This window comes from Lucilia sericata, unplaced genomic scaffold, assembly GCF_015586225.1.
Source record: "Lucilia sericata isolate MDLA Ls3-8-SP2 unplaced genomic scaffold, ASM1558622v1 Contig000015F_arrow, whole genome shotgun sequence".
NCBI classification, from domain to species: Eukaryota; Metazoa; Arthropoda; class Insecta; order Diptera; family Calliphoridae; genus Lucilia; species Lucilia sericata.
Window position 1 is genome coordinate 460,164 of NW_023994054.1, and position 14,616 is coordinate 474,779.

The following is a 14,616-nucleotide window of genomic DNA, read 5'->3' on the forward strand; positions in this document are numbered from 1 at the left end:
ACGGGTAATGGCTTCCGCTTAATGATAATGACTACTACTTACTGTCTGCATTACTTTTAAGTACTTTTATAATGACTTACATATAATCAGATACGTAAATACTTTATTTTACATTTTTAGTTGCACATTTTATTGAATAGCATCTTTGAATATAGCATCTTTTTTTACACACACAGAATGAAAATAGCTGTTCTCCCAGCAAAAACTCGGTAATGGGTTGTACTTCCATAACCACTTGCTTTTCAATGACTACTACTTACCATCTGCATCACTTAGAAGTACTCTAGTAATGACTGTCTTATAATCTGATATAGAAGTACTTTAATTGCATTTTAAGAATTGTGTTTTACAAAAAATAAAACAAAATTAGTTTTGTATGTGAAAACCATTATTTGACGAGCAATAAAATAGCTAAGCAGTGGTGCAGTGTGACTAACAAACCGAAGTCCCTGGTTCGTATTCTAGCCGGCTCTTTTTATTATTAAAAAACAAAACAACTTACTCAACAACTCTTTTGTAAGAGAAATTTCAAGTACTTCTTTAACTCCCTATTTGTAAGCGTGCGTAGAAGTACTTGCCTCCAATGACATCACCGTGTTAAAATAATGACTTAAAATGCTAATGAAGAAGTAGTGAAAAGAGGTTTTAATAGCTTTTTAACTCATTACTTTTTAGTGTAAGTTTTTCCTGGGTATGACAAACCATTATTGAACGCACAATAAAATAACTAAGCCGTGGTGTTGTGAGTAAGACAGCGAACTAACGAACAAGAAGCCCAGATTCGAGTGGAAAATTTGTTTGTTTTTCACTCCTTATTTGTAAGTAATTATATAAGTAGTTATTTGCAAGCGAGCGCGGTAAGTACTTACCTGCATGATAAGTACTTATTAAACTCTCTATTTGTATGCGAGCATGGTAAGTACTTGCCTTCAATGTCATTATCATGTAAGTAAATTTTAGCATCTTAATACATTACTTGGTAATGAAAGTTATTGTTGGGTTGTATTTTAAAATTATAGTTCGTACCGAATTACCGACTACTCCACGTTTGAGCGACTGAGTTAAGATTAACTTGAAAGAGTATTTATTTGGCAAAGAGCAACTCCCACTTATGATCCTTTGCAATTCAGACAAAATTATATGTAAACTACTTTTCCCAGCATATTTATTTAGTTTTCCAACTAAAGCAAGTTAATTTTACTTAAAAACAGTTATTTAACATCAAGTATTTATTTTGTTAGTTTCATGAAAGTATACAACTTGTAACACAAAATATCTAAAATGATAAAGTTGTTTTACGAATACCTTGCGGCTAAATTGTACTAAAGCTATGTAAGTAATATGTTGTTCAAACGAACAAACATATTAACATAAACACCAAAGGATAAATTGCAAAAATTTACACGCGTAAATAAATTAGAAAATATATGTAAACATAAAATTTCGCTTAAATTTTAAACAACAATTTTAATTGTATGGTTATGATGATGATGATGTTATGATGATTGGTGGAAGACCTATAGCCCAGGAAAATAGGGGTTTTGTTTCTCTTTATATTTATTTATAAAACGGCAAAAGTCAGCATAAATATCGTGTGATCTAAGCGAGATATTGGCGGTCAAAGGTCACAAAAACCTGTTTTTACGAATATTTCACTTATTGTGTGTTGTACGCGTTTTGATGCCATTATAATTTCTATAGAGAATAAAATTTTTTGGCATATCATTAGTCTTTTTCAGCCTATAGTGCATTCATGGGTTCGAGTAGTGGAAATTTATATAGAGTTTCATAAGTTATACGGACGACGTCAGATATTTAGCAAAATTCAATGAAACTTAGAATATTGAGGCGAGAATTGGGACTCCTTAAACAAACAATAGAAAACAAAGTCAACCATATTATTTATCCAAATAGCAGAATCATATTCAGAGGTCTTATGAGTTATTTACCTTAAGTCAACTGATTTTCGAATTGAATAGATGATCTCTCATTTGTATAAGTAGATATTCGTTATCGTATGGTATTATAAAGTCTAACAGGACTTAAATATATATTTATTTTATTTACAACACTTATATTTAGTTGTATTTTTTTTTCTACTTCTCTGAACTTAACCACAAAAAATTAACAAATGTAATGTTAGATAAAATTTCCCTGGAAATACTAATTACGAAAGTTGTTATGAGTAGTAAAACAGCCATTGCTGAAGGGTTTTGGAATAATTTCCACATTTATATACTATGGCAACGAAATCTTATATCAGTTTTCATCTCAACTTCACCTCACTCAAGGTGTGGCAAGCAAGCATCTAGTCTTTTGTACAAAATAGTCAAAGTTTTGGTTAAACAAAATAAATAAATAAATTTAGTAACTTGGTCAGTTGTTATTATACAATAAATATATAAACTACTCTCGTGGTATAAAGAATAATACTTCAATGTTAGTGTAATTAAAAATAAAACTCAATAAAATTATAATTAAATAATTTTATTTTTCTTGAAACCAATCTATTTGTCTGTCAAAGTAATAACAAGAAATAAAAAAAGAAAGCAATTTTATGGTTGTTTATTTTCGAAAGTGAACTTAATAATAGATGAATTTTATTTCACAGAAAATAAAATTGATATTGAAAAAAAACTTGTATTGTTAGAAAAAAAAATCGAAAAAATAAAATGTAGGCACGTGATATTTTTGTTTAACAACATTAAAATGACATAATTTAAGATTAATTACTTACATAATATTGATAATAATAGAAATAAATATTTAATTGTTGCTTGTCAATAAAAACGAATAAATGAAAGTGAAACTAATAATTTAATAATATAAAATGTTTGACGGTTGTACTCTTTTGACTTTTTAAACTCTTTTTGTAAAGGTCATGTCGAAATGGCAAAAGAAAGTACCTAAATCAATCGATTTAAAAAAATAAACATCATTTTCCTAAATTTATTAAAATCTCGACATTAATTTAAATAAAAAACAAGTAAGAGTGTTATATTCGTCCATGTCGAATCTTATATACCCACCATCAAATCATTGCCAAAAAATTATGCTTCCTTATAAATAAACTTAGATATTAGATCTATGTTGAAAGAGCTATGTTGAATTTTATCATCATATATCGATTTTAATATGAACATCAGGCTAATATTTGGAAGAGGGCTTCCTATATTAATATGAACAACAGGGTAATATATGGAATAGGGCTTTTAATGAGGGCTTAAGTATGGACCATGCTTTTCCGAATTACAAAATATTATTTTTTTTGGTCCAATTTTTATAACCATAAACTGTGTTTTGTGAAAGGGTTATCAGTTATCGATCGAACCCGATGAGCGTTAATTTTTGACCGATCTTCATAAAGAAGTTGTTTATTTCGAATTTCATCACCTTAATTGTATTTTTAAGTATCTAATGAGAGTTAAAGTAATTTTCTGTAGTGGTAATTTATCGATCCATCTTCAAAGTCAGTAGGAAGATTTCAGTTCCCATAAAACTAGTTTATATTGAATTTCATATATCTACTCGTATTTTTATGCCAGTAATGAGCATTAAAGTTATTTTCTGAAGGGCCCCTTATACGTGGGGTGGGGTCAATTTTGGACCGATCCTCCTAAAATTTTGTAGAATGATTTCTGTTCATACAAATATTGTTTATGTCGCATTTTTGTAATGAGTAATGAACGTTAAAGTCATTTTCTAAAGGAGACCTTATATGGTTGGTATGATCAAATATAAACCGATACTCATAAAATTCTAAAGGGGCATTTTTGCTCATACAAGACTTGTTTATGTGAAATTTCTTCGCTGTAGTCGTATATTTAAGCCAGTAATGAACGTTACAGTAATTTTCTGAAGGGACCGATTCCCATAAAATTTGATAAAGAGTTTTTGGCTCGCACAAAACTTGTTTATGTAGAATTTAACTGCTGTAATCGCATTTTTGAGTCAGTAATGGGCGTTAAAGACATTTTCTAAAAGGGACCTTATATGGACCCATCTCCATAAAATTTAAGAATATGATTTTATTTCCTATATAACTTGTTTATGTTGAATTTCATTGCATCTTAAGGCCAGTTATGAGCATTAAAGTCATTTTCTAAAGGGGACCTTATATGGAGGGTAGGTTCAATTATGAACCGATCCTTATAAAATTTGACGAAGAGATTTATGTTCCTATAAAATATGTTCCTGTCGAATTTCACCGCTATAGATGCTTCTTTTAAACAGTTATGAGCGTTGAAGTGATTTTCTGAAGGGGGCTTTATATGGAGGGTAGGTCAATTATAGGCCTATCCTTATAAAATTATACAAAGAGATTTAAGTTCCGATAAAACATGTTTGTGCCAAATTTCACCGCTATAGATGCTTCTTTTAGCCAGTTATGAGCGATAACGTAATTTTCTGAAGGGAGCCTTATATAGGGAATAGGCGAAATCGTGGACCGATATTGCCCATTTCCAACAGACAGGACCCAGAATAAATATACATATCTAAGACGAATATTTCGATGTGTTACAAACGGAATGACAAAAACAATATATCTTATATATCTTTTTTAATGGTGGGTATAAAAACTTGAGTTAAAGGATTGAATGATTGCTATGGACATAGGGTCATGCGAATAGAATCGACTTCAATTCCCGCAAGACTCAGTGATGTACTTTAGTATATTAAAAACACGACAGAGTATTTTTTTAATGAAGTAAGAAAAATTTCACTCAATTCGATTTTACTTTTTAGACTATTTATGTCCGACGATCTATTGAATAAAACAATCATGTATGGGCAGCTCTTTTCAAGTATGTTTTGGGTCTAGTCAACCTTATGGAGAAGAGGGCGAAGGTACTTATCGTTAACAGTAGAGTATCCAGCTCTATTGATTTTCACAGTCACAATATGGGATGTATTTCACTGTTCTATCGATATTAAAATAGAATGTGGTAGATTTACCAAATGGAAAAGTATGTCCTCGTGGCCACTGCACAAATTCGCCTCTTTCATGAGTTTTTTTATACAAAAAAGTCACACACATTGAAAGTTCTGGACCAAAATATCTAACTTATTTCCAGACGAACTACTCAATTAGAAATAGAAAATGTTCAAGAAGGCGACTGAATCTCAAAAAATATCAAACCATAATGGTGACATTATAAATCTATTAAAAATCTAGTTAGTAGGCTTAGTTGCATTACCTTTCTTTTTTTTAAATATTAATTAATGAAAACTAAACGTAATAAGTTTTATTTTAATAACAAATAGAAATGTCTATTTAAATTTTAAACAACACATTTAACATGAACCACGCCTTTCTAATATAAATTTAATTAAACGAAATCTCATTATTTTGTCAATAAAAAAAACTAAACCATTAGGCTTTAAAGTTGAACTAACAATAAAAGTAGATCATCTTTTATTTTATTGCCAATATGAGGATGATCTTTTGAAGCGCATGAGTAAATGACTTGAAATATAAAATTATCACCAAACAAAAGAAGAAAAAAAAAACTAAATAAATGAATGAAATAACCAATGAGTTTAAAAATAAAGCAAAAATCTAAAAAAATATATAAGTTGAAAAGAAAACTATTTTTTATTTGGTATAGAAACTTAGAAAAAAAGTATAGAGAGCAATAAAAGAGCAAAATGTGAGAGAATGAAAGATCTAAAAATAATATTGTGTAAAAGACTCTACTAAGTACTCTTACAAAGTATAGAAGGTGGGAAATTGTATGGATATTTAAAAGCGTGCTAAAATGAAGGGGAATTCGACAACAAACTCGCTGTAAACTATTTTATATGTTAATGGATGAACGATCACATAAACGACATGATAAAATTTTAAAGAATTACACTGACAGAATTTCTTTGATTGGTTGTTATATTTATTGCATCTACACATGTTTGTCTGTCTTTCTGTCCGACTGTCTGTCGAAATCACAATAGGAACCACACAGGAGGAGCTAGAGGGCTGAAATTTATTGTAAAGGTTTGTATTGGTATTGAACATTAGCAACATGGGTCCACGATATAACCTATACCTAACGTCACCAGATGGTTTTTGAATAAAAGTGGGATCCGAGTGATTAAAAAGCGGGATTTTGAAGAAAATATTTTAAAAAAGCGGGATTTTGAAAATTGTCATTCAATAAATCGGGATTTAATAAAACTTAACATCATAACAAGTAAAAGTGTTGTATTCGACTACGACGAAACTTATATACCCACCATCAACACCTTGTCATACATACATGTATCGATATTAATATAAGCATCTGCGTGATTTTCCATCTCTTTTATGAAGGAAAAAATGTAAAATTCAGAGTTTTAGTTATTTTTATAAAAAAAAAATTATTGGTGTTACTCACAACACTCTAACAATGGTTAGAGTGTAGTTTTCACTTGTCACTAAAAACAATATGATTATTATTTAAAAGTGAATGTCTATAATTACTGTTATGTAACAAAAAGCGGGATTTTTTGTTAAAAAGCGGAATTGAAATCTAAGTCGGGATCAACCTTTAAAAAGCGGGATAATCCCGATTTTGGCGGAATGTTTGGTCACGTTACCTATACCCCTTATAAGGTCATCTTTAGAAAACTACTCATAATTGGCTTAAAAATGTAAGTATAATGATAAAATACGTCCAAAATTAGGTTATAAAAATCAAAATCTCCCTACTAAATTTCGGAATATAATTACCTTTATCATTATACAAGGATCCTATAACATCTATTGCAGGAAATAAGTATGTCAATAAATCAAAATGATTGATTAAAAAAATCAAAAAGAAATTACTTTTTCGAAGATATTCACTATTTCCAATTCTGTAAAGCCCGGTTCATAATTGACTAAAGTCCCCATGAAACTTCTCAGACCTTAGCTTATATATTAGACCAACTTAAATTTACTACATACTTTTTGATGACGCCTAAATAGCCGAATATAACATTCTTACATGTTATACTTAATATACATTTTGTTGTTTTTGCTCAAATTATTCAGATCAATATTGAAATAGTATTTTTATTCCCAAAAAAAAAACATAGTTTTCCAGCTATATTATAAAAAATATTGACCTAATTATTAACTGTTTCATTCCATAACCTATTGTCCATAAATGCTGATGGGATATGCAAAAACTTTTTAAAATTTTAGCAAAAACTTTTAAAATCAATTTTCCCTTTGTAAATGCACCTCAAAGTCATTGTAGCATCTGTTATCATTATCCTATTAGCATAATTTTGATATGACTTAGTTTTACAACCCAAATATGGCATATTTTGCACTTAGGCACTACCATTATGGAAATGCGACTATTTGTCAAAAATTTCTTTCAGTGTATATGTTTCTTAACTGATTTAGATTATAATAGACGATTATAAAAAGAACTAAAATTTGGTAAAAGTTAGTTTGTTGTCATTTCTTCATTTAGAAAAAAATGACCACAAAAAATATTTTAGTTCTGCACCCTACAGTACGGTAGCGGCATTATACGTATGTATATCAAAAAGCAATCATTTATCGTTTCTAGTCTCTTATCTCTAGTAGATCCATAACAAAGGCCTGTTAGCTGTTCCGACATCTTGGATCACTACACCGCTTACTCATTATGACTTTGAGATGAATTTAAAAAATTAATTTTAACTGTAGAGAATCATTCTTTGTTCCTATTTTGTTTCAAAGTTTTCACTCTAAAGACGTAAAAGTTTTCGTGGATATTATAAAATCTAGTTTTCGATTCGAAGCTTCGTCACTAAAATTACAACTTCCAAAAACGTACACAGAGTGAAAAGGAAATATACACGCCTGGTACCAAATTTACACCAAAGAGTTTATAATTTTTCAATAACATCCGTTGTCAAAGTATATATATACGTACGACCACACTGCAATAATTCGTTGTCGAAATCTAATGTTGTCTAATCTAATGTTAACAAACATGGTAAGCTCACTATTGGCAACGGATTATGTGTCATTTAGACAACGGATGTGTATAACATTTAGATTTCGACAACGAATTGTTGCAATGTTGTCAACATTACATAGTGTTGTCGTACGTATGTATACAAAGATTGGTATTGAAAAATTATAAACAGTTTGGTGTCAATTTGGTACCAGGCGTGTATATTTCTTTTTCCCTCTGTGTAGTTACGATCGTAAAGCAGAATACACGAAATCGTGACATAAAATGGAATTGCTTCTTCTTTTTCTTACGATTCCGATTTTTTTTGTTGGAATACATATTTCCGATCTTAGCGTAACTGTATTCGGAAACGTATTTGAAATGTAGAATAGCGATGATTATAGGTATGTTATTTTATTCCAAAAATTAAAAATCTTACATACAAATTTAACAAAAATGTGTTAAATTCTAATCTTTCTATAATATATCGAAAGTGAGGTTAAGTTATTTTAAATTCGTTCTTGACCAAAAACCTTTAAATCTTGCACTTGTTTAAATTTTGTATATTTCAGTTAAAGTTTTTTTTTAACTATATTTACAGGTAAATAACCATAAAAATCAGTGAACTACAACAAAGGTAATAATACTTTAAAATAGTAACGACTAAAATAAGAAAAAATGTTTCTATCAAATACAGAGAGATGGTGGATGATTGTGTTGAAAATATAAAAATACGTTTAAATTTTTATAAAATACTTGACCCAAGAGTGAAAATGACTATTTGCGTGTAAACCATAAACGGATGATGATCACCTCGAAGTGGATTAAACGAAAAAGTGAAAAAATTCTAAAGAAAGAAAAGTGACAAAAAGGCAAAGTCTTAAAAAGCTAAATTTAAATTCCGTTTAATATAAATTATACAATTCAATTCAAAACAAAAAGAAATGTTAGACAAACTAATTGTTTTTTGTTCATTTGTTATTATATTAAATTCCGCGATTAAATTATGTACCGCAGCAGACTTAAGCAAAAATGCCACAAGTGTTACACGCACAAGAGTAAGAAATACGCGAGTGAACGCAATGACTGAAGCTGATGAGGATACGTGGCAACCAATAATACCAACACATTCAGTGTCAACGACACCAACTCATGCCTCAGATTTGTGGCATAGTACAGATTTAAGAAATAACTTGGCAAATAGTTTAAAACAAAAACATCAAGGATATATTAATCCACAAACATATCACAACTCTGCATACAATCATCATTATCATCAGCACCAGCATCATCATAACGGAAATTATAGTAAACGACATATAAAAACATCATCTTTATCTTCTGTCACATCACCATTATTATCTGTATTGCCATCATCCTCTGCTTCATCACAGAAAAACATCAAATTGAGGTCTCATGTTTACTCCACAACAAATAATAAGAATAATATTAAAAACAGTAGAGGAAAAGGCAAAACTCAACCTAACTCTCATTATCAGCAGCAGCAGCAACAGCTTTATCCTTTGAATATTATTGAAACGGTATATCCTCAAATTCAAATACCAAACGATATTATAAGTCAAGTAGAGCAACGGCAGCAAAAACATCAAGCGAAAGTTGAGATGAACTTAATATCCTCAAAACTAAATGTAAATCATGTTGAGGATGTAGCAAAAGCCAATCATACAAAACCATCTTCAGCATCAACATCATCAGCATATTGGCATTATTTACAACAGCCCCAACTGGAGGCAAAACACATGATTAGTCTAACACCAAAAATTGACACTTCCAATGTTAATACTACGAGTACAAATTCAAATATGAAAATAAATGCGTTTAGAAATGAAAATGAAACTGGCAAGAAAAATGAAAAGAATTCAAACAGCACTAGTTTAACAAAAACATTAAATTCTATTGTAACTAATGAAAATTTGATCGATAATGAAATCATAAATACCAAACAGCACAATCAGCATTATCATCATTATGAGAATTTACTACACAGCGGTGGGGTTAAACCTGTCACATCAACATCTAACGCTGCTGATGAAAATCTCATAAAAGCCACTAAAATACATTCAGTTGACGCGGCTGCTAACACTGCTGGAGATGATGAAAAGAATTTCAATGGAAAATTGTTGCTATTAAGGAAAACTTTAAATAATGCTCAAGACTTTTATGATAATTTAAAGAACATAATCTTGAGTGATAAGATTAGTGATAGGAGTAGTAGTGATAATAATGACGATGATGCTGATGATGATGATGATTACGATATATATTCAAATGAGGGTAAGTTATGCGTGAAGAAAACAGAATAGATTATTTTCAGTGTAAATGTTATTTAACTTAAATTCATGGAAATTTAGATTCGTTGTTAAAATAAAATTTCATTTGCATAAACTCGAGTGGTTTTGGAACTTTTTAGTATGATAACATTTTCATCTCATAGTTTTACTTTGTTGATCAAAGAAACTGTGGTGTTAATCAGACTAAACAAGTGACTGAATACATAAATAAATTAGGATGAAGTGATTCAAATGAAGTCATTTTAAATTCACGTGTGTGCAGTAAAATGGAAAAAAATTAACTAGTTATTAGAATAGCAACGTGTTGAGAACTGAATATGTGGATTTTTTTATATGTTTCCAAAACGTTAAGAATTTTAATAATCTTAGTTTGTTAATGTCAAAAATGTTCATAATTTTCCCAAGAATTTTCGAAATTTCTATCATCAGTATTCTGATGAAACAGCTGGGGGTATATTGATTTTGTCATTCCGTTTGTAACGCATCGAAATATTGGTCACAGACCCACAAAAATATATACATTCTGGGTCCTTATTAAATTCTAAGACGATCTAGCTATGTCTGTCCGTCCATCTGTCTGTCTGTTGAAAGCACAATACAGACCGAACGGAAAGAGGTAGAGGGTTGAAATTTTGCACAAATATTCCTTACAGGCAATACCGGTCCACGTTTTCGGATAGCTCCCATACAAGTGGACCCAAAAAAAACAGCTTTAACTGGCATTACTGTTTTAAAAATACGACTATAGCGATGAAATCCGACATAAATAAGTTTCATATAAGCCAAAATCACTCTACCAAATTTTATGAGGATTGGTCCATAATTGGCCCTATAAGGCCCATATAAGGTCCCCTTCAGAAAATGTCTTTAACGCTCATCATTGGCTTCAAAATGCGAGTATAGCGATGAAATTCGACATAATTAAGTTTTGTGCGAGCCATAATCTCTCTACCGAATTTTATGTGGATCGATCCAAAATTGACCCTACCCCCATAAAAGGTCCCCTTCAGAAAATAACTTTAACGCTCATTACTGGTTCAAAAATGCGAGTACAGCGGTGACATTCGACATTAAGAAGTTTTGTGCGAGCCAAAAACTCTTTATCAAATTCTATGAGGATCGGTCCTTAATTAACCCTACCCCCCATATAATGTCCCCTTCAGAAAATGATTTTAAAGCTCATTACTGCAACAAAATAAATAGTACAGCGACGAAATCCGACATTAACAACTTTTATGGGAACTTAAATCTTTCTACCTATTTTAATGAAGATGGATCGAATCCTTTAACTCTCATAAGTTACTTAAAAATACGACTTAGGCGATGAAATTCGAAATATACAACTTATTTGCGAAACATAACTTCTGTACAAATGATTATGAAGATCGGTCTAATAATGTCCACTTCAGAAAATGACTTTAACGCTCAATAATGCCTCAAAAGTTCGTACAAATTACGGTAGTTTTATAGGAACTGAATTTTATGAGGATCCCCCATTATCGGTTTCCTTCAGAAAATTACTTTAAACCTCATAACTGAATTAAAGATACGAGAAATTATTCCACAATGCACTTTTATTATTTAAAGTTTAAGTCTAGAGACTAATGCCTCTAGAATTAATGAATTGAGAGTTTGAGTCACAAGTATACAGTCGCGGGGGAAATGTAGAAAAAAAATAAAGTAATTCATTAATCATAATGATTTTCTATATTTCCTTCCAACTTCGGTATGGTATGGAGTCCATAAAACTTTTCTTTGTATGAATTTCTTTGATTTCGTCTATAAAACTTACGGTGTGAAGTTCATGTGGGCAGATTCAATTATCAGTATGTATACACAGAGGGAAATAGAAATATACACGCCTGGTACCAAATTGACACCAAACTGATTAAATTTTTGTTAACGATTGACAAACACGTTTGTTAACATTTAGACAACGGATGTGTATAAAATTTAGATTTCGACAACGAATTGTTACAACGCAGCGTTGTCAACATTACATAGTGTTGTCGTAGGTATGTATATACTTTGACAATGGATGTTATTGAAAAATTGTAAACACTTTGGTGTCAATTTGGAACCAGGCGTCTATTTATTTATTTTTCTCTCTGATTAGTGGCTCAAACCCAGCAAAAAAATAACTTCCAAAGAAGCGAAAAATAAGTAAAATTTACTCTATGAAAGTACTGAAAAAGAACTGCAGAAGTGATGATTTTAAAACAGGCCTGTCATAGAAGGTATTCCCTTTTTTATTTAATTCTAAATTCACTCAATTCACTCTCAAGAAGTATCTTTTATGTTCTTTTTTTTGGAAGTGAAATTGTAGTTTTATATTTAGAATATAACTAATTTTTGGAAGTGAAATTGTAGTTTTATATTTAGAATATAACTAATTTGACTTAAATAATTTTAAAATTAATACGGGAAATAGACATGATTAATAAAAAAAAATTAAAAAAAATTAACTTTGTGCTTCTTTTGAAGTGGTGACAAATGTTATTCTTTTGGAAGTACTTCGTTTTATTTTTGTTGGGATGTTAGGAATTTCCATGCATTATTTATAATGAAAAAAAAAAACACAAGGTGAATGTAAAAAAAATCCAGTACTAACAGTTTCTAAATAATTTCATATATTTTTACATTTTTATTGTAATAAAATTGTCCTTCTTCCGTTTTAATTATTTCTTCTTTCATTTTCTTCATAATAATTTTTTTTTTCAATTAATTAACTTTACTTAATTAACTGTCACATTTCTTCTTATTTTATTCTTTTGTCTAATCATATAAATTTATTACACTTGTTTGTGCATCTAAGAAAATTCTTAATTAGAATAATGATCTGATTTAATAATCCAGACTAAATACGTTTAATCCTCTAGTATGTTTTGCTTAGATATAAAATAAAAGCACGCAATGAACTGAATACATATGTATATAATTTTTTAATTATTTTCCAAAAACAATGGCAACAAATCCTTAATAGACACGTGTAAGGAAATGTTACTATGAAATTTAAAAGTTTTTTTATATTTATATAACTGTATGGATTAAAATCCTTTTATTCAGTCTTTGGCATTCTTAATTAATCGCAAATACCCCAAAATCAAATTCTATTTGATTTTTTAATTGTATTTATCATCCACTTTATTATACGTTTTTATCTATCTCTTTTTATAATATTCAGATAAAACCAACTATGATAATGACCTACCAAACTCTTCACTGTACCAAGAGCTAACAGATTCATCAACAACAGTGGCAGCAGTTATAGCAGCAGCAATGGATTCATTTAATATTAAAAATATATTATTGCCTTCAGCATCAATTGATGAAGTTCAAGGTCATGGAAAGCAAATTGTTAATGATACAATGAAATACTCATCTCCAGAAGACTCAAATCAAATGCAAAATGTTGAATTCAAGACAACAGCAGCTAGCAATGATACACAAGCAACAGGTCGATTATGGAATTTATTGTCAACAAAAGCTCAGAAGACAACAACAACAACAACAGCACATTCATCATCATTGTCGCCATCAACATCAAAGGCCTTAACAGCGATTAGTTCCGGTCGTAAAGTGAAAAAAGTTAAAAAGAAATTTAAAAAATTCCTTTTACCCCTTGTGCTGGCCTACAAACTAAAGTTTATGGCCTTAATACCTTTACTAATTGGTGGTCTTACCTTGCTGGTTGGCACAACAGGTTTAGCTGGATTTTTCTTTGCTTTATTTACGGCCGTAATGAGCTTGAAATCCGGCAGTCGTAATGCAATTGTGGTAAAGAAGTATTGAAATTTTTCTTAAGAAATTAAAATTAAAATTCATGTAAGATTTTCTTAGGAGAAGGTTATAGAAGGAAAAAAGGTTTTGTGCATTATTTTCTCAAACATTTTTGATTTTAATCGGAATACAAAAATGTTACAATTGTTAACTTGTTTTGCATAGGTATTTGTGTCCCGAGGAACGGTATTTTAAAAATTTCTTGTAAAAATTCTTCCCAATCGATGCGTATTAATGTACTGAACATGAGAAAAATTAAAACTAATTTTTTTGAATGGTCCTCAGTTCCCTACCAGCGATTGAAAATCCTGACCTCAATAAAATTTGTGAAAAATAAAATATCTCAAATTTCTTTTAAAATGGGTCTCAAAAATTCTACAATTTTGAGCTGATTACGGAAAAAATAATTTTAAAATTTTTGTAGAGTGTTTATTGTCCACAAAATGATTTTAAGTTGGCGAGACGAATTAATTTGGCTTTTTTAGAAATTGATTATTTGGAGTTTCTCCGCTAAAAGTCGTTTTGCAGACCAGAAATACTCTAACAAAAATTTTAATAATTTTTCTCGCAATAATCTCAAAATTAAGTTTTTGGAACCCACTTCGAAAAGATTG

At 30.0% G+C, this 14,616-nt stretch overlaps 1 protein-coding gene across 3 annotated transcripts; it reads left to right on the top strand.

Annotated features, from left to right (window-relative positions):
* Nucleotides 1-2,896: 2,896 nt before the first annotated feature.
* On the top strand, nt 2,897-14,307 carry LOC119605899 (rho GTPase-activating protein gacU). Of its 3 annotated transcripts, none has more exons than XM_037959246.1 (5): nt 2,897-2,986; nt 6,276-6,627; nt 8,512-8,547; nt 8,608-10,205; nt 13,407-14,307. In XM_037959246.1, the coding sequence occupies exons 4-5, from the start codon at nt 8,855-8,857 to the stop codon at nt 14,012-14,014; spliced, it is 1,959 nt and encodes a 652-aa protein (XP_037815174.1). In that variant the 5' UTR covers nt 2,897-2,986; nt 6,276-6,627; nt 8,512-8,547; nt 8,608-8,854; the 3' UTR covers nt 14,015-14,307. The 3 variants fall into 3 exon arrangements, with proteins under 3 accessions (XP_037815174.1, XP_037815182.1, XP_037815190.1); XM_037959262.1 differs by having other exon boundaries at nt 2,929-2,986; nt 6,441-6,627; XM_037959254.1 differs by having other exon boundaries at nt 8,512-10,205.
* The last annotated feature ends 309 nt before the right edge of the window (nt 14,308-14,616 follow it).

Bases quoted from the DNA above. Each gene is read 5' to 3' on its own strand.
- LOC119605899 (XM_037959254.1), top strand. From the start codon at position 8,855: ATGTTAGACAAACTAATTGTTTTTTGTTCATTTGTTATTATATTAAAT. The intron at 10,206-13,406 runs GTAAGTTATGCG...TATAATATTCAG, and splicing joins CGATATATATTCAAATGAGG to ATAAAACCAACTATGATAAT.